We start from the raw sequence: 21,190 nt of genomic DNA on the forward strand, positions 1-21,190 counted from the left end.
TCCCACATTCTACAGATGGGGAAACTGAGGCACAGAAAGAAACGTAGGTCACACAATAAGCAGTTAAACAAAGGCAGGCAGTCCAATTCCAGAGTCAATGTTCTTAGTCACCGTATCAGACTGGATTTGAGCTGTCTTTCTAAGTGCAATATTTATGCACTTTTTCCTACCCCGTATTTTGACCTGGTAAAAGCAACTTTCTCTACCACCCATAAATGGATTTAATTCTATTCGGGGACATCTCACTTCTAAGGCCGAGCCATGGAGAGTCTGAGGTACTCCACAGCTGTTAAGTCCCTGCATCCCCAGCCCACACCAGAATCACCCATCTAGGGAGAGAAGCCCAGTTCCCTGGGGCTGGGGAAGTCCACGGTCTGAGATCCACCTTGATGCTGATGCCTCAGATGCAAGAGGCCCCTGGAGACAAGGCTTGGAGAGAGCCGGTGGGTGTATTCTTGGATGGCTCGGGCCAGACCCATCTTGTTGGGTTTCTGGGTCCCCGCAAGAGGCCCAGTCCAATTATGTGGGCCGGGAAACGGGCATATTAAAATCTACAGTTTTCAAAGACTGAACGTCTGGAGCCGCGATAACACTGCCCTCTGCTCCCCAACCCAGCCCATGAAAACCTGTTCCCCTCATCCAGCCCTGCATTTCTCCACCGGCCTCAGACCAGCCGGAGAACAATGCTTGACTGAAAACCCCCAGTCCACACCCGAGGTGCCACCGGTCCAGAGAGGAAGCCCCAACCACCCCACACACACATCTCCGGGCGTCCGGGAACCCCGCGAGATGTGGGAGTTTGGTTCCCAGGGTAACTCCTCAGCGCGCCGCGTCGCGCTTCCGGGTCCGCGAATTGAGCGCTTCTGTGACGTCACGAGGTCCCTTCCCGGCCGGTGGCAGAGTCGGACTGAGGTTGCGGTGGCGGGGGCGTCATGGGGGCCACTGGCGATGTCGAGCAGCCGCGGGGACCCGGCGGGGCTGAGCGGGTAGGCCCCGAGCCGGGAGATGCGGGCGCAGCGGGGCAGCTGGTTCCCAAGGTGAGGGCGCCCCCGACGAGGCCACAGCCGGGCCGGGGCTCGGGCGGGCAGGGCCTCGGGGTCCGCGGACTAAACGCGGGGGCTGGCGCCGCCGAGGGGTTTTCGCTGTCCAACGACCTGGATTCAAAATCTGTTGCCGCCCTCCTAGCTAGGTGACGTGGGCCAGTCCTGTCAACCCCCTGGGCTACAGTTTCCTCTTCTATGATATGGAGGTGATTAGGACCTGTCTCATAAAGTTGTGGGGACGGGATATAAATGCGGGTAAAGCGCCCAGCACCTCGGCTGCCACAGAGTAGGCCCCCGTGAACACTGGTTCCCTTCCTCCTGCCGTTCCAGAAGAGGTGGAGTTGGGACTTTTAAGGCAGGAAACTTGCTCAGTTCTCTTCCCAGGCAGGGCCTACCAACTGCTGCCCTCTCGCATACCCCAAGGTGAGAGAGGTAGTGAAAGCACCTGAGAAGCAAGGATGTCTAGGTTTAACTTCATACTCAACCTCCACCTCCACCCCAGTGTCACGGGCCTCACTGACACCTGCTCCCTTGGTTCCCACAGAACCCTTGGAACCTAATGATAAAGCACCGGCAGGTGCAGCGAAGGGGCCGTCGCTCACAGATGACAACAAGGTAAGGCTGGCCCTGGGTGGGACTTAGGTCCCAGGCATTGGCTTGGATGGCAGCCTTGGGGGCCCCTCTGCACAGGACTCAGAAGTGCTTGTCAGCCAGTAGAAAGAGCACTGGACTAAGAAAGAGGAGACTCAGATTCTGTAACTTTAGTGTGACCTTGAAAGCCACTCTCCCCCACGCCCTGTCTCACACTGAACTCTTGTACAAAACCGGTATAGTAGGGTGGGGAGCATTGATTAAAAAGTGCCTGAGATCCCTAACACCAGCTCCATGGTTGAGGGCTCTAATGAGGTGGACTTGTATGGAGGTTAGAAAAGAAAGTGGAGCTAATACTAGTATTCATCTCAGGGAGGGAGAGAGCACAAAAGAGCCTTTGGGATGCTGATTATATTTCTTGATTGGGAAGTGATGAAATGGTTGTTCACTAAAATGGTTGTTTATATTTCCTAAAATAATACCCATTTCATAAAGTTATGGTGAGAAGGAAATAAAGCCATACATCTCTGTGGTTTGCCTAGAGAATACAGCTGGGAATACAGCTACTTTTCAATAGAAGCTGTCTATTATTTTTCATTAACGGATCCTATATCAGTAATTGACTGGGCAGTCTAGGAGAGGATATGTTTGGGATGTGGCCCCCAACTGTGTCTCTCTTGAATGCAGTTTCACAGACCCTTCCATCTCCATGGACCTCCTCCGAGCTGTCTTGCAGCCTAGCATCAATGAGGAGATCCAGACTGTCCTCAACAAGTACATGAAGGTGAGACAAACGATAAAAAAATTAACAGGGAAAAAGACTCATAGGCAGTCCTTTCTTGCACACTCTGGTTCTCTCTAGTACACACAATTGTGTAAAGTTTTCCAGTTCTGAACCCCCCAGAACTTTGTTCCTTCTTTGGGGGTAATTTGAATACCCCTTTAGCTGAACTATTACGAAGATAAAATGACTAAGTGTAATGTACTCAGCACTGTGCTTGGAACAGAACAAGTACTTTGATTACTCATTTAATATCATCATCATTTTTGTTACATAAAATTCTTTCCTAGGCCTATAAATAAACTTCTGCATGACTCCCCCTGACTGTCCCATGGATGCTTCAAACTCACCATATTCAGAACTAAACTCTGTTTTTCTTCCTAAACCTCTTCCTCTTATGTTTATTCATTCCAAGAAGAATTTCCATGCTGGTAGGCACTGTTCTCAGCACTGGAGATGAAGTAGTGAGCAAGATGAACAATATCCTTGACCTTTATAAACAAATATATACTATGTTAGAGAATGTCAGTGAGCGTGACCAGTGGGGAACAGGAGTGCTAGTTTATAGATGGTGTCTAGAAAAGCCACATCTGAGCAGTGACCCAAATAAAGTGAGGAAAGAACAAGCCATGCAGATACCTGGGAGAAAGCAGTCCAGGCAGAAGGAACAAGGGAGCATGCTTGGCACAGTCAAAGCAACAAAGTAGCCAGTGTGGCTGGAGCAGACTGAGCCAAAAGAGTGGTAGGATAGGCCATCAGAGAAGTAACGGGCCCAGTTCATGCAGAACCTTTGAAGCTGTGGTAAGAACTTTGGACTTTACTATGTGTAATTTGGAAGCTCTTAGAGAGTTTTGAGCGGAGCACATGATATGAACGTTTTGAAGGGTCATCCTGACTGTTATGTAGAGAAAAGACAGCAGGAGGCTGAGTTAAGAGGCCTAAGATGATAGTGGCCTTTGGTATTAGCAGCAAAGATGTTGGGAAAAAGTCAGATTCTGTATATATTGTAAAGCAACAGATATATTTTTAGCAATAGAATTTGCTGGTGATTTGCATATTCAGGATAGAAGAAAAGGAGAAGTAAATGACTCCCAAGTGATTGAGAAAAATAGAACAAAATAGAATTACCATTGACTTAATGTGAGGAAAACAGGAACAAGAAGGTGAAATCAGAAACTTGGTTTTGGACATGTTAAGTTTGAATAGGACAACCATTCACTTAAAAACCAGAAACCAGGGATGCTGCCTTCTTTCTTCAGCTTCATCTTTGATATCCAGCCGTGGAGTCCGTGCATCCCACCTCACCATCTGTCAAGTGTGCCCCTCTTCTTCCCTGCCTCTGCCTGGGCTCAGGCCTTCATTATTTTCCACCCAGGCTCCTGTTATAATCTGTACCTGCCTCTGTTCTTTCCCTCATTCAGCCCATCCTCCATATAGCTGCCAGTGAGCTCTAAAATGTAAATCCAGTGGTCTCACTCCCCTATTTAATTCCCTCAGCAACTTTCCATTGTTTTCTGGGTAAAATAAAGATTCCTCAGTATGGCATACATGGCCCACTGTGATCAGACCCAGCCACATTCCCAGTATACCCTGTCATTACTACCCCTAATTTTTGTATGTTCCAGAATGTGCCAGGTGTTTTCATACCTCCACACCTTTATATGTGCAAAAATAAGCCACTAGGAAAAGGCTAGGCCAGGATTCAGTCCAGGATCACCTGCCTCCAAAGCCCTTTCTTTGTTGTTTGCCAATAGTGGTTAGTGATTCAAGAACTTTATCTCCTAGGCAAATGCTAGATAAATACAATTTGTGGCTCTGGGCTCCTTTTCTATATCACACTTGTTTTCAGACAAAGCACAAAGGACATGATTACATCACAGCTTCAGATGACTTCATGCTCTTGATTAACCCTGATCACTTTGATGACCTCCCCAAGTCTCATTCTCCATTTTCTTAAAAATATTTAGGATAACTTCTAGATATGGCCAATCTTATCTAAGACATCATTAATCTTTGTTGATTTATTTCTGTGTTTACTAAATGCATGCCTCTTTTAAAAAATACATTTTTATAAAATGGATTGATAGATGGACAAAGGGATAAGTCAGTAGATATGTGATAGCAAATGTAACAAAATGTTAACTGTGGAGGTGGGAGTATTAGATATTCATTGATTGAATAGTTCTTTCAACCTGTCTATATGTTTGAAATTTTTCATAAAATATTGAGAAAATAATATACAGATATTTTAAAAAGTAAAAACCAAAAGTCACTAAAAACTCATCTCCCAGAGATACCAAACTGTTAACAGCAACTATATAGTCTCATATTTGTGTGTGTGTGTGTGCATGCACATGTGCATCTTTAAAAAATTACATAGGCTCATTTTACAGAGTGTTCTGCAATTCAGTATTTTCATTTAACAATATATTTTGTCATATTTCTAGGTCAATACATAATAGCTCAACCTGATTGTTCTGTGGTAGTTGTAGAGTAGTCAGTTGTGTGAATGAACCACAATTTAATGAGGTAGTTTCTGGGACATTCAGATGTTTCCCACTTTTTCTCTACTACAAACAGTGTTAACACTAAACATTTTAAATATTCATCTTTATTCACTTATGAGAGTATTTCTGAGTGTAAATTCCTAGAAATGGAACTGGTGGGTAAAAGGGGAAACAGATTTTTCTGTCAAGAAAATTTCCCTCCAAAAAGGTTGTGCCATTCTGTATTTCTACCAAAAGTGTTCGGGAATGCCTTAGTCATGACCAGAGTTCATTCTCAGGCCCAAAGGCAGCTGGCCCAAAGATAGCTTATACTATAGTCATCCCTATTGCACTGCCCACCTCACAGGCTGATTATAAAGTATCCAAATTATTTTAAGTAGATCTCAGCCAGTAATCAATATTGAACAACAGTATTAATCTCTAGTTTTTACTTTTTTGAAGTCAAGTTCATCTGATCATTCCATTTAATTTGGCCTGAAGAATTTTATTCTTAAACTCATGAGGTTTCTAATCCAATGCTTTCAGACTCTTCTCCTTGGTTTGATGTTAACAATGAAGGCACTTGACCTTGCTAAATATAAAAAGACAGTGCATCCCCATAGTTGTCTCCCACAGTAGGAGAATTGGTTATAGGTTCCAGAATTTTTCTCAATGACACTGTATCCCAGAAACACAACTTGGATTCTCACTATGAGTGGGATGTGTTCCCTGTGCCTGGGTCCAGGGCCTTACATCACCTCTCCCTGGGTGTTTTCAGGCGCAAGCTCTCCTTCTTACCTAGTGGAGGAGCCTTCTGCCTTCTCTTTCCCCCATCCCACTGGGGCTGCTGGTATCCTGGGCCCCTGGCCTGGTCTCATGCCTCGCATCCCACCAATGTTTCTTTGGATGGGCAAAGCCAGAGTTCAAGTAGGACTTTCTACTCTCTGCATCTTTTCTGGCCTGTCTGACCTGTTTATCTTAGGCAGTGGCATTTGTATTTCTTCTATAGAGGTAATCCATGTACATGATAAAACTGAGAGACCACAGATAAGCAAAAAAATACAAATATACATAATGTCACCACTGTTACTTTAATATTTCTTCTGTCTCTGTTTGCTTTTGCTATTTTACATAAATAGGATCATACTATACCAACCAAACTATTTTATACCCTGCTTCCTTCACCTAGCAATATAGCATGAATACATTTAATCATCAATATACTTTTTCATGTCAAAGTATATTCTCCTATACCACCCTTACTGTGATTTTTAGTATTTGCCTGTTACTTTGTGATATGGATATACCATAATTTATTTAAGCTATACTTGGACATTTAGGTTAGTCTTTGATTTTGTACTATTTACACATTAATGCCATAATGATCTTCCTCTGGGCACCTCCATGATTATTATTATCCTCCTTAAACAAGGATTGAATGGGGAAGTAGAGCCTGGGATTTGAATCTAAATCTGTCTGATCTCAAAGCCGTGTTCAAAATCACTGTTCCCTACTATATGAAGGTGGGAAAAGAGCTTTTCTTTTATGTCTGTTTCCTTCAAGTTGATGCAAATAAGTAGGACCTCTGACCTTGTCCTCTGTTGTACTTCTCCCTAGTTCTTCCAGAAGGCAGCACTGAACGTGCGAGAAAATGTCGGGGAAGAGGTGGATGCAGAGCAGCTGACCCAGGAGGCCTGTCGGAGCTGCCTAGAACAAGTGAGACCAGAGGGGGCAGGAGGTGCAGGTACAGGGTTAGCGCTCGGGGCTCAGCTAAGAAATGTGATCCTGTCGTCACCGGTGTTTGGGGGATGCCAACAAGCCACTCACACCCAAGCAGGACTTGGAGCTGTTGCTGACAGAAGGGAGGTAGCTCCTCTGTGCCAGGTACGTGATAGATGCTTTCACACGCAGTAGTTCATTGGCATCTCCAAAGGCATGTTTTAGTCCGTGCTTTGATGAGGAAGTGGTAGCTTAGGACAAGCATGAATGGGAGTAGCTAAGGTCTGCCTCGCCTCTGCAAGTGCTTGGTGATGATCCTGCATGTAGTCACAGCCCCTTTTGGTATCACAGGGACTACCACCTCTGCTGCCTCCCTGCCTCTCGAGGTGTGGTCAGGAGGCATGGCATCTGGCCTGTAAGTGGCTGTGTTCCCAAGACAGTAGTGAACCTGTTTGTATGTGTCAACTTCTGTGATTACTAGGAATTGTCAGCATCACTCAGATTCTGTGCTTGACTAGGAAACCATTAGCTGTCAAGATGGAAATTTCTTCATAATCAGAGCCACCAGGGCTGGTTTGAGTTCAGTCCTATGAGGGTGATTATCATGAGGTAAGAAAGAGTAGTGTCTTCTGGGAGACTGGCTAGCCAACTACTCAGGCAGAGCCACAGAAAAGAGCAAGACCAGGGCCTGGACCTCAGCTTTAAAAGGGCAGAACTCCATCCTGTCAGTGCAGTGAAAGCCGATGTGATTCTTATAGAATATTAAATGTAAGTTCACCAAATTCATAAGAGGCCAGCTCCCTAATTGACTCTGGGAATATAGTATATTATCATCAGTTGTAATATTTGCTGGCAATAAAACATGGAAGTTTGCTAATTTCTTAAAAGTCTGAGCTGAATCAAGATTAAATTGATAAAACCTTCACTCTCACATCCCACAACACTTTCTTGAATTTATTTAAATCTTCAGCTGATATGTATTGAGAGCCAACTATATGCCCAATGCTATTCTAGGCCCCAGCAGTGCTGTGCAAAACAGACATAGCCCCCAGAGCCCTGACATTACTTCAGTAATCACACAATAGATCTGTAATTACAAACTGCTGTAAGTGCTATAAGCATAGGAAGCAATGAGAAGGTATGCTAAAGGGTACAGAGCCCAGGGGCAGAAGGGAGCTTAGTATTTCTAAGGAACAGAAAGAAACAGTGTCACTGGTTCTCAGAGGTGGAGAGGTAAGCAGAGGCCAAATCAGGCAGAGCAAATGCAATTATCAGTATGGAGTTCTAAGCAGAAGAGCTGCCTGGTGAAAACTGAAGTTGAAGTGAATCGGGCATAACCTACATGCCGTGAATGGTTATACCTTCCAGTCTCCTGAATCCCCATGTCTACCTTGCAGGGTTCCCCCTTTCCAATACTGATGTAACTGGGAAGCCAGAGTACAGACCAGATCAGGTGGTCAGAACACATAGAATCTGAGTGGGAAGGCAGAAAGCCCAACATCCAACTTGAAACCAGATGAATCAAACTTTTAAGAAGTCTCTTAACCTTTTTGACCCTCAATTTCCTCATCTCTAAAGTTGGGCATAAGACCACTCCCTGCCACCAGTGGTTTGCTATGAGGATGAAATGGCACAGTATACATAAACTACAACACAGCGTGGGTACATACAACAGAGAACATACTAGATATTAAACAAATACTAGTTATATTCAAAACTACACATAATACATATTGCTGCCTCATCACAGAGCCTAGCTCTCAGGTGGCCAGGGACTTGGAAGCTCTTTGGGGTCCCCTGTCTAAACTGCATGCAGAACTTCTTGTTGCATTAAAAGAATCTTGAGGCTGGACATGATAGAATTAGAGTAACTTTTAATAGTTTGAGTTGGATTAAGATTTGATTTGCTGGTTGTTACATCAGATCCCACATTAGGACCATCTCAGTGTTATTCCCAAATCTCCATTGCTGCCCCTTTACATGTATTTCATAGGGAGAAATGGCTGATCTTACCTACAGCCCGTTGCCTTGGGTTTTTTGTTTGTTTAATTTTGTTTTGCAGGGTAGTTGTTTTTATGCATTTTATTTATGCAAGTATAATACATTCATTAAGAAAAGTTTTGCATGTTGGTTAAGAATTCAAGCTTTCTCTTGATTTAGACTGCCTAGATACAAGATACCACTGCTTAGCTGTGTGACCTCAGCCAAGTTACCACATCATACTAAGCCTCAGTTTTCTCGTCTGCAAAATAGGGAGTTTCTACCTCGTAGGATTGTTGATTAATTTTGTTAATTCAAAGTTTCTTGTAATTAAATGTGCAAATACTCTTAAAGCATTTAGATCAGTAACAAAGACTCAATAAATATCACTTGATGCTAGTGCTATATTAAAATTTAAAAATACAAATTATAAAAAAGAAAATGAAAACTTCTCATAATCTCACTACCAGCAATAACTTCTATTACCATTTTGATGAGTTTCCTTCTTTTCCCAATGTATTTTTTTACACATGTGTTCATTCACTGGGGCACCAGGAATACAGCAGGGAACAAAAACAGACCCCTCTTGAACTCACAACCCCCTTCAGCTGCCACACTCTCTCTCTGTTCCCTATTACAGCCAGGCTTCGGGAAGAGGGGCCACCATAGCTCCACTTTGTCACTTCCTGTTCATTCCTGTGCACACTTGGTTTTGGCTTCAGTCCTCACCACTTCACTGCAGCCCCTCTTTTCAGGGTTACCAGTAACCTCCATGTTGTCCAGTCCTGTGGACACCCACTGTCCTTAGCTAACTCTGCTTCTGTGCGGCATTCGTCCCTGTGGGTCATTCCATGTTTCTTGGAACACGCTTCCCTCGGCTCCAGGGCCTGGACTTGGCTCCAGCCACACTGGCCGCCCCTCCTCGGCCTCCTGGGCCAGCTCAGCTTCTCCACCTGGCCTCCAACTGCGGGGGCATTCCTGAGTTGTGCCCTCTCACCCATTCTCTTCCGTGGCCCACTCTAGGTGATGTCATCTGGTCCTGTGGCTTTGAAGCCAACTTAGCTGCTCTTGAACTCCAAATGGATATCTCAGCCCTAAGCTCCTTCCACTCTTACCTTCCTCCAGACGGTTTTCACAATAGTCAGACCCATCTTTTCAAAGATGAATCAGATTGTGTCACTCTCCTTTTTAAATCCCTTCAGTGACTTCCCATGGTGGGCAAAGTAAAGCTCTAATGCCCTACTGTGACCCACAGAGCCTTATGTGAACTGGCCCTTTCTATTTCCTTAACTTCACCTCACACCCCACCCACCCCCACCCCCACCCCCACTTACTGACTCTCTTCTGACTGTGCTGGAGTCCTTTCTGCTTCTGCAGCACACCAAGCTCGAGGGCCTTTGCACTTGCTGTTCTCACTGTCTGGCACACTTAACTCTTCACCCAGCTGGCTCCTTCTCTTCACATTTAGCTTAAATATCACCTCATCAAAGAGACCTTCCCTGGCCACTTCGTTAAGGTAGCCCCCATCTTACTCCCTTCCTCGCCTCCAGGTAATCTCTTATCTTCACTTGTTTGTTTCTATTATTTATTTCAGTCTGAAATTATTAATAGTTCATACATTTTCTGCCTCTTCCCACTCCTAACTCTGCTAAAATCTTGAGCTTTACCAGAGTTGAGACCTGATCTTGTTCACTGCTGTATTCCCAGCCCTAGAATATGACTCTTAATATGTATACAGTAAGTGTGTGTTGAATGACTGAGTGAATGCATGGATGAACAAATGGCAAATGAACAAACAGGGTTCCTGCTCTCATAGAACTTAGAACCTCATTAGGCAGATAAGTATGAATTAAATTACTATACAAACATGTGCCTAGTTACACATTGAGATTTGCATACTCTTCACTGAAAAGGAAAGATCATTTGGAGGAGATCATGAGCTCAAGTTTGGACTTTAGCAAATTTGGGACATCCATGCATAGACATGGGGCAGACTGTTATATAAATCTAGAGCTAAAAGGAGAGGCTACAGCTGAAGATAAACCAGGGCTTCATCAGTTTACAGATGTTAATTGAAGCTGTGAGCATAGGTGAAAGCAGATAGAATACCCAATGAAAGTAGAATGAACCAGACTGAGGAGGCTGAGCCAGCAAGGAAGGCTGAGAAAGATGGCCAGAGAAGTGGAGGAAGGCCAGCAGCCAAGAGCAAAGGGGCGTGCTCGGGCTGTGTGGTGCTGCTCCAGGAAGCCCCCGGATCCAGCTCTTCAAGGGGCCCACAGGCCCTGCCAGCCTTGCCGCGCTCCTCACTCACCACTCTGCCGCCTGTTACTTGCCAGGGCATCATGTTCTTCTTCAAACAAGCCACATCTGTTCCCACCGTAGGGCTGTCATGCTCCTCCCTGCTGCTACACTTCTCAGCTCTTCTGGCCGCTGCCTTTTCCCATCTCAGCCTGGACACTGCCTTCCCAGCAAGGCCTCCCCTCTCATAATCCTGTCATATCTGCCTGGGTTTTTTTCTTCAGAGCATTTATCATGATCCAAAACTATCTTGACTACATGTTTATTTATTTGCTTATTGCCCGAATCACCCACAGAATATCAGCTCCACAGGAGCAAGGACCTTGCTTGTGCTGCTTGCTGCTGTGTCTCCAGCGCTTATGTACTAGGTGCTCAGTACTTAGGAAATGCAAAACAGCTTACTGAGGAATATATATTGTAGTAATGCATTTAGAAAACATATTTACATGAAAATTAATAATTTACATTGCAATATTAATGATATTCTCTGGGTACTGATATTGCAGCTTTGATTTTTTTTGCTTATTAACATTTTCTAATTTTTCAACAATGATCATTAATTACTTGAGCTTCTCTTCTTTTTTTTTTAAGATACCTGTATGCATATCTTGGGATGCCCTTGCCCTGACCATAGAAAAGTTTTATCCCAGCTTGGAGTTATGTCTATAAAAATGGAAGTGGAAAGGCTTACCCACCAAAATAGTGACTGTTAACACTTGGTCTTTTCCCTTCAGGCGAAACTACTGTTTCCTGATGGAGAAAAAATAATGCCCAGATCGATCCATGAGCTTCCAGGAATAAAGGTCAGAGTCACTGTGTCCTGGGGTATTGGAGGGGCAGACCCATCAGGCTGGCAGGCAGGTGACCTGTATGGGCCCAGGGAGGTTCCATGTACCACCCGTTTGTATGCCCAGCTCCAAATAGCATCTATGCTGGGAGGACTTCTAAGGCCTGGCTCAGGGAGGGGCTGAGGATGTAAGCCAGGGACTCTGTCTTCTGCAACTCAGGGCACCTGTTGCTCCCAGGCACTGGCCTTCCACTGACTCCCTTCCCTTCTTTTCCAGCGTGCCAAGCAGGCAGAAGAGGAATGTGCCCATCGCGGAAGCCCCATTCCCAGAAAGGTAAACCATCTTGACTTTTTCTGGCTGGGAAGAGGATCTAGAGCTCCAGAAGAAGGTAGTGGGCTTCCTTAATGCACCTGTGGACCTTTTGAGCACAAGAATCAGGAACCCTGGAAACTGTCACTCTCCCTTTTCACTCTCAAGAGTCATTTGGTCTCTTTGGAAAATTATCTCCACCAAGTGACCCAGGACCTACCAGTGGGATGGGAAGGGGCTTCCCACAGGGCTGGGCCTCTGACAGCTGTTCTTTATGGCAGAGGAAGGGACGGCCTCCTGGACACATGATCTCAAATGACCGGGCAGCTGCCGGCATGGTGTAAGTAGGGGCCGCCCCGTGCTCAGAGCCAAAGGTGGGAAGGGGAGTGGGCCCGGAAGGGAGGAGGCCAGAGTTCTGTGCCAAGCGATTAAGTTACCATGGAGGAGGGTTACTCTGGTTTGAGGGGTAGGGAAAGAAGGCAGCAAGGAGACGGTTTTACCCTGTTTTTACCCCAGAGCAGTTCAGCCCAGCTAGATTACACACCAGTTTTTTTTTGTTGTTAGTAGATATTGAATGCTTATAATGTGCCATAACTGGTCTGAACACCTTACGTACTTTACCTTTTAATCCTTACAGCCACATTCTAAGGAAGGTATAATTAATTTTTGCAAGTAAGAAAACAATTACTTGCCCAAGGTCATCAGCTAGTCAGGGGCAAAACTACTGCCTCACCTCCACAGTGGTCATTTTCAAAGATTCTTGAAGCAACAGAATCTTTTCAGACAAAACTTTATGTGGAAGTCCAATACATAAAGCAGATACAGCCACAGTGGTCTGGTTGAGAGCAATGGGGATAGTGTGAAACCACTTGAGATGGAATAATATTAATCCTCCTGCCTCAGATTTGTATCCCACCTGCAGCACTCCAATTCCGCACAAATGCTAGACAGTTAGGGCAGGTGCTCTCATCTCCTCTCAACAGATGAGGAAACTACAACTCAGGGAGATTCCTGGACTTGCCCACTGGCTACATAATTTTAGAGCTAGTCCAGGAATGGCTTCAAGCCCATTGCTTTTGCCTTTGTACCTCCTCTAGTGGGTTACTAGGCAGAAGCACAGCCAGAGCTAAAGGGAGTGTGTGAGGAGCCCCCCGCTACCAACAGCGAGCTTTCCTCCAGCCCCAGGCCTCACCCTGGAGTGCTTCACCTCTCTTCTTTCCTTCCAATCAGATGGAAACCAAAATCCTGTGAACCAATTCGCAGAGAAGGCCCCAAGGTATGATTATGGCAGTCACTGCTATCCCGGGAAGACTCAGTCAAGGCTCTGGGTCGCCCCAGGAGGCCAGGGCAGAGAAGGCGTGTGCACACCATCCCAGAGCTGTCTTGCCCCTCCACCTCCCCCCACCTCCATATCTGGCCTCTCAGAAGGATTCAAAGTAGGGATTGAAATTAGGGGCAAAACAAAGAGAGGGCTTGAGTCTTCACCAAAACCTCCCTGTAAACACTAATGGTCACTAATACTCACTTTTTTTTTTAATTGTACATGTTTATTTTATTTATTTATTTATTTTTAATTTTTTTATTAAGGTATGATTGATATACACTCTTATGAAGGTTTCACATGAGAAAACAATGTGGTTACTACATTTACCCATTTTATCAAGTCCCCACCCATACCCCAATGCAGTCACTGTCCATCAGTGCAGCAAGATGCCACAGAGTCACTATGTGCTACACTGTTCTCCCTGTAATCCCCCACACCATGTGACTGATACTCACTTCTTAACATATGACAGGCATTGCCCTAAATTTTTTTATATGAATTATCTCACTTGATCTTTATAAAGATTATGAGATAGATTCTGTTACCCTTCTGTAGTCGAGGAGCTTTCTTTCCTGACTAGCTTGCTTGTGGGCAGAAATTATTTTATCTAGTTACACACTTAAATGCACTTGAGTGTGTATTAATGCTTAGAGACTTGCTCAGAGTCACGTACCTAGCCAAGTCTCAGACCTGAGGTCCACTGACACCAAAGCCTGTGCTCTTAACCATTAGCCCCTACTGCCTCCAGAACAACTGCTCACAACCCTTTTAGCAGTAGAATTCTTTCATCAAATAAAATCATATATGGAAGCCCAGTAAGGTAGGTGAAAGCTCTACTGCCCTGTGGAGGCCATGTCCAGTAGAAATGGCCCACCTCTTCTCTGACTGGCCTCTCTGCCTTCAGAGAGGTGAGCACACCTTTCTTCTGAAATTCTGCTCCCTTAGAGTGATCCTACATTCTCTGAGATCATTCTGCTCCTCCTCAAACATCCCTTCTCTCTTCTGAGTTGTTCTTCCTGAGCAGCAACCCATATAAATAGGTATTTTCCAGAATTCTCTCCTTGGCCCACTTCACTCCCTAAAGTTTCTCTGGATTATCTAAGTCACTCATGCTTATGGTTTCAGGGACCAGTATGTGCTAAAGTTGCCATACCTCTTTGTTCATCCCTTAGCTCTCTTTCCTACTGTGTGCTAGACCTCCTTGCCTAGAATTTGCATAGCATTTCAAACTCAGCATATCCAAAATTGAAATCAGAATCGTCCCTCATAGACTTTTGACATCATCTACTTTAGTCATCTTTCCCTCTCCCTTTCCTTCCCCTGTCTACATCCAGTCACATCCTGGATGATTCTCTTTCCTAAATATATCAGGGCTCCTGTTCGTCCTACTGCTCTCCCAGCTCAGACCCTCATCTTCTTTCAAAAATGCTTTATTAAACGCTCTAAACTGCTCTCGCTTCCTCTAGTGTTGGCACTTCAAATCCATTAACCACACTGTGGAAGAGTCAGCTCTCTTTAAAGCAAATCTGGCTGTCCCTGTTTAGAGGCCCTCAATAACTCCCCAGGGCCTACAGAAAAGTAAAATGCAAACCTCTAAACAAAGGGTCTCCAGCCCCTCTCTGCTTCTCAGCTGATAGCAGCCTCATCAATTCCACTCCCTAAATTGCTCTCTTTCCTTTAGCAACACCATGCTTGAGGTTTCTCCAACATGCCAAGCCAGCTCTCCCCTGCCTCTGTTCATGCTGCCCCTTCTTCCTCCCTTCGGCCCTAACTTGTGCTCATCCTTTCAGAATTAACTTGGGAATTGCCTCTTCAAGGAAGCCTTCTTGTTACCCCTTCTTTTGGCTCCCTCATGCCCTGCACTCATCTGTGTCATTGTCCATCTCATGATGGTACAGTTATCTGTAGAGATGTCTGTGGCCCCTGGAGAAGAGGCAGAATTTTATTCATCACCTATCCCTGTGTCTAGCACAGGGCCTAGCATACGGTCCGCACTCGGTTTTTAGAATCAACTGTTTTGAGTGATGGACAAGGATGGTGGTAGGAGAGGCAGGAAGAGGAGTGTTTCTGTCCTGCCCACCAGATAAACCTTACCCTCGCCAGCCCCTTTCTTTTTTCATAGTGGGACCCAGCTCGGCTGAATGAATCTACCACCTTTGTGTTGGGATCTCGAGCCAACAAGTAAGTCTAAAAGCTTTGGTGTGAAGGGAGGGGAAAACTTGAGAGTCTACCACTGGCCCTGCAGCTGCTGGAATCCTTACCACTCATCTGTTACTTTGCAGGGCCCTGGGGATGGGGGGCACCAGAGGGAGAATCTACATCAAGCACCCATACCTCTTTAAGGTAGGTGAGTGCTGGGAGTTAGGCCATTGCAGGGGGAGTAGATGGCTCTGGGAAATCTAGATGGCAGAGCAGCTTGGAACAAGCACTTATCCCAAATCAGGACACCTGGGTTCTAGTTGCCCTCCTGCCCTTAACCTTGACCTTCTGTAGTTTACTCAACACCTCTGTGCTTCAATAATAATAGCTCCTTTCCAGATATGTTTATTGTGCACCAAATCACAGTTTTAATTGCTAAACTTGAATTATCTCATGGAACTTCTCTTTAAGAGAGGTATTGTTATCCATATTTTACAAATCAAAAATAAAGGCAGTTTAAAATAAATAAATAAAGGCAGGTTGAGAAACGCTAACTTACTTGCCCAAAGTTTCTCACCTAGTAAGTGGTGAGTCAGGATTCAAATCTGGGTCTGTCTGCAGCAAAGCCTGTTCAGTTGTCTATAAAATAAAGAGATTGGAAGAAGCAGCAGTTCTAACCCTTTTCAAAGAGGGGACTCCTCACTCAGCAGTTGTGCTTCCGTCTCCACTACTTAAGAAAATACTGGGGTGGGGGGGACCATGAAGTCACTCGCCCTCCAGAATGAATCTGTATTTTATCAGTCACAAAAGCATCCAAATATATTAGAAAAACAGTAGTGTGCATGTGTTCAAGACATGGTTTTTTGCACCTATACATAAGACTTGGTACCCCTTGCCAGACATACAGCTCTTCTGGGGTCCCAGAATCATAGGCTCTCTCTACCGCATTCTATGTGAGTTCAAGTTCTTTTAAGGGCAGACCTACTTCCTCCACATTTTTGATCTTACATCCTGGGATTCCCAACACATAGACAACCTGACCTGCTTGGTACTTCATTTTCCTCTGGTAGTGTCTCCATTCCTGCCATTCCCATCCTGCTGTTGATGACCTCCCTCCCCAACCCTTAACTCTGCTGGACTATTCTTTAAGATCCACCTCTTCCAAGACTCTTGCTAGTATTGTCCCCCAAATATATTGTGCTTTTGGACCTACTTTGAACTTCTCTTGCACAATGGTTAAGAGTGTGGTTTCACTCCTGTTGCCATTACTTACTAGCTGTGTGACCTTAGGCAAAGGGCTCCACCATGTCTGGGCCTTTTGTCGTCTATAAAATGAGAATGATTCAGAACAACCTTTTAGGGTAGATAGAATTAAGAGAGTGCAGTAAAGCACCCAGCACAATGCCTGGCACATAGTAAGGGCTCAACAAATGTTAAGGATTATTACCGGCATACATTCCCAATTCTTAGACCCACCATTTGTAATCAGCTCCTGACCCACACTCTCATGACCAGTGAATACTCTCTCTCATTTTGATCTTTTCAGTCTAAGAAGTAGAGGGAAAATGTTGTCTTACTTTTAATTTCTATTAGTGACAATAAGTATCTTTTCACTCATTTAGTGTATTTTCTGTAAACTGTATCTTTTGCCCATTTTTCTGTCCTACTAAAGGCATTATTCAAGTTTTTCCTCTCCTTTTTAAATTTTTTAAATTATAGAAATAATATATAAACTAATTCTTGTAAAAATATTCAAACAGAAGCTAATAGGGAATAAAACAAAGTTCCCCTTCACCCTTGATTCTGACTCTCCTTCCCTAGAGGCCACTACCAACCACATGGTGGCATCTTTCAGTCCCCTGCTGATGCACATATGGGTGTGATATTTCATTTATGTTATTGAGATCAGACTATATATATTATTCTCTGATTTTATTTTTTTCCCCAAAAGATTCATTCATTCATTGAACATATATTTATTGAATGCTGAGAATTCTCAAAGTGCCAGAGTACAGAAGTGAACAAGACACACAAATATGAAGTTCTTGCCTGCATAAGCTTCCATTCTAATGCAGGGCAAGCTATGGCATGTGGACCAAATCCAGCCTATAGCCTGTTTTGTCCAAGTCTGGGTTTTTACGTTTTTAAAGGGTGATTAAAAAAAATATGTGACAAAGGTAGATGTGGCCACAAAGCCTAAAATATTTACTGACTGTCATTATAGAAAAAGTATGCTGACCACTATAAATCTAGTAGATAACATCCTACAGATTTGTCCATGTTATTAAATTAAGTCTCCCTCATTTTAATTCTTAACAGCTATGTAGAATTCATAGGATAGATATTCCATAACATTACTTCCCTGTTAATGGAGTTAAGTTTTCTACAACAGTTTTGCTGTTGTACATGAGGCTGTTCCAAACATCTTTGTGCACATGTGTGGGTGATTCTGAAAAATAAACCCTGGAAATGAAATTGCTGGGTCAGAAAAACACTTTAAAATTTTTTATTAATATTTGAATTACTTGGGTTTATGCACTGAAACAGATATAATACTGTATGTCACCTATTCTTCAATTTTTAAAAAGGAAAAAAAATTTTTATTACTTGGGAAATGAGATGGTTAAACTCCAAAGGTTAATAACCATAGATTTCACAGCTTGATCTCTATTTCAGATGTTCTAACAATTTAGAAACCCTACATTTACTGAGCACTTACTGTGTGTCAGTTACCATTTTTATGCGCTATCTCGTGTATTCTTTCTTTTTTTTAAATTTATATATGGATTTTCCCGTTTTATTGAGATATAATTGACATAAAATATTATATAAGTTTAAGGTGCACAAGATAATGATTTCACATATGTATATGTTGTCAAATGATTACATTACATTTAGTTAACAACCATCACCTCACATAGTTACAGATTTTTGTGTGTGATGAGAATTTTTTGTGTGTATCTCATGTATTCTTAACAGCAACCCTATAAGTATTAATACTCTCTGTTTTACACAATCTAATAAGTGGAAGAAACCAGAATTTAAACTTTATTTGTCTAACTCTAAAACCATGTTCTTAGTCATGAGGCTCTTCTCCTCCCCCAGAGCAAGAAATGTCCTGATTTTTTGTTTTAGAAAATATCTAACAATAATCACATGCTGTAAGCCTCCTCAGCTCATCCTTTCCAAGAGGATTAGAGCTCTAAAATAATAGCCATCAGTCTCTACCAGTTACCAGAGATGCTGTGATTTGAGAAAGGAAAGGGGTAGGAATTAGAAGTGTACTAAACCTCTGGGAATTGGGACCCATACCCTGGCCTCCTGGGTGTGGCTCCGCCTGCTCAGAAGGGTTTGATGCACCCTCTACACCCACCAGGCTAGGGAGAGCTCTTGTTAAGAACTGCTCAAGGGCCAAGGGTATTCTGCGGGACCACAAGAGAAAAGCCCTCTCACAGGCTGATGTCTCCCCTGTAACTTCCTCCTTCACAGTATGCAGCTGACCCCCAGGACAAGCACTGGCTGGCTGAGCAGCATCACATGCGGGCAACAGGGGGGAAGATGGTAAGCAATGGTGACATGTGCCACTGCCACAGAGCTCCCCAGCTGAGGGAACTGGGTTTTGGTTATTGGTAGCACTGAGACTCTCAAAGACTGATGAATGTGGAAAGGGAGACTTGTGAGGATAGAGAGGGCCCACTCCTTCCTGCTAAGGACGAGACTGTAATCCCAGAATTCCCTTCCCTGTCCCTAGGTCTCCCACACCACCCCCTCACTGTCCCACATCATCCCCCATATTCAGATTGTATTAGCTGTGCAGGTACAAGACACACTTAACACTACTTTTCCCTTGTGCCCATTGACAGATTCACTCATCAATCTTAACTCCCTTGTACCAGACACAGCTATAAATCTTGTCTCAACACAGTGCTCCAGGCAGCATCCCTTGTCAGGAGGAGTTAGCACATGCCATGAAACTTGTCTGCCACACCTGGCAGCTCCAGAATCCTCTACTTAGAGTTCTCAGCTCGTACCAAGCAACTACCTTAGGAAAATCATCATTACATGTGTTCTAAAACTATCATGGAGGGCTTTGTCCATCACGTGCAGTGTTCCCACTCACTCAGTTCCACTGCTGAAACTGCTCCTTTTAGAATCCAGTGGTCTTGCAAACCAGTATGTTATCTTCTTTCTGACAATGAAAGCTGTCTGTTATTTTACTACTCTATTTATCCCTATACTGTTTCAAAAAAGATTGCAGGGTGCTTACCATTGGTACATAAAATGCAACATAGCATAAATAAGAAATAGGGAGGAAAGGGAAAGAGAGGTTCTAGAATTAATCCATGAGCAAGATTAGTTTTAAAAGGGTTTTTTTTTTAGTTCATTGCTGACCTGGGAGACCTGTATACTCTTAAGGGTTTTCACAAATTCAGCTCTAGCCTCTTCTCAAGGACACCTGATCTACTACATAGTTCACAGTGCCCATAACGTGAAGACAATCAAATTACTATTCAAGGGACACAATTATTGCTAACCCTAAGACTAGAAGGAATTCTCTCCCACAGAAGACTTTCTCATGTAATGAACATCCCCTACAGGTAAGCTCACGAGAGTGCTTTCTCCACTGTGGACTGTGGCATTGTGCCCAAGCAGGTCTTCAGACACCAGTGCAGTACAGCCCAGTTACTAGACAGTGGTGCCGTTCCTCGTGTTGTTCCTTTTGCCATGAAGTTCCAAACCGAATTATCTTAGTTCCTAGAGTTAATGTATGGCTTCCTCCTCCTGATTTCCTGTTTCCCTGTGTATTTTACTAGCTCTCTTGACATTTCACTTTAAACTAACTCAGGGTCCTTCTTTAAAACAGGAGGCTATAAATCAAGTAGTCACCAGTCCCCACTCCTCCACCCGTACTTTCTATTTGAGTGAGATGTTGGTGCAAGGAACTATATTTCCCAGTCTCTCCCTAGTTAACTCTCCCCTACGAAATTGTAAACTATGCCCCCTACCCTTTCAGCCCTTAAATTAAGCAGATGTTTAATAAAGTGTTACTAATTTGGACTGAAATCAGTCTGAAGCAGTGACCACTCTCCTTTGCTCCTGCCCCAGGCCTACCTCCTCATTGAGGAGGACATCCGGGACCTCGCTGCCAGCGATGACTACAGGTAAAACAAGTGGTCTGTCTCCTGCCTGCCCCCTGACCTACCCACAGCAGACCCTGGGATGATCTTGGGTCTACATTCTCCTCCATGTCTGTTCCAGAGGATGCCTGGACCTGAAGTTAGAGGAGCTGAAGTCCTTTGTCCTACCCTCCTGGATAGTTGAGAAGATGAAAAAGTACATGGAGACACTACGGACAGAGAATGAGCATCGCGCTGTTGGAGCATCTTCACAAACCTGAAGCCCACTCCCCTGGGGACACTTGGCAGCTCCCCTCCATGGCCCTCATAACCCACATACGGGTGAGGCCACTGCTGGGACTGCTCCTAGATGATCTCAGCAGCATTAAGCTGTGCCTGGGCTAGTTTGTAGTGACTCACTGCAGAGCACCCCCAGACTGGCATGTAGTTAGACCTTTGTAAAGTTATTGGGGTAAGATAGCTTGTAAATAGTTTGTAATAAACACAGACGGCGAGCCTGCTATTTGGTCTGCTTTATGGGGGCTGACAAACCATCAAGGGTTGTAGAAGTGGGAATGGGAAAAAAGGACCTGGTAACTACCCTATTCCAAGTTA

The 21,190-nt window shown here is 44.2% G+C and overlaps 1 protein-coding gene across 1 annotated transcript; it reads left to right on the forward strand.

Annotated features, from left to right (window-relative positions):
• The first annotated feature begins 846 nt into the window (after positions 1-846).
• On the forward strand, positions 847-21,096 carry DNTTIP1 (deoxynucleotidyltransferase terminal interacting protein 1). Its single transcript, XM_036902152.2, has 13 exons — positions 847-1,037; positions 1,588-1,658; positions 2,322-2,418; positions 6,519-6,617; positions 11,633-11,701; positions 11,963-12,019; positions 12,277-12,335; positions 13,226-13,271; positions 15,442-15,500; positions 15,602-15,662; positions 18,948-19,019; positions 20,565-20,620; positions 20,718-21,096. The coding sequence occupies exons 1-13, from the start codon at positions 933-935 to the stop codon at positions 20,854-20,856; spliced, it is 990 nt and encodes a 329-aa protein (XP_036758047.1). The 5' UTR covers positions 847-932; the 3' UTR covers positions 20,857-21,096.
• Positions 21,097-21,190: the final 94 nt, after the last annotated feature.

Source organism: Manis pentadactyla, chromosome 5, assembly GCF_030020395.1.
Source record: "Manis pentadactyla isolate mManPen7 chromosome 5, mManPen7.hap1, whole genome shotgun sequence".
In the NCBI taxonomy this organism is placed as follows: Eukaryota; Metazoa; Chordata; class Mammalia; order Pholidota; family Manidae; genus Manis; species Manis pentadactyla.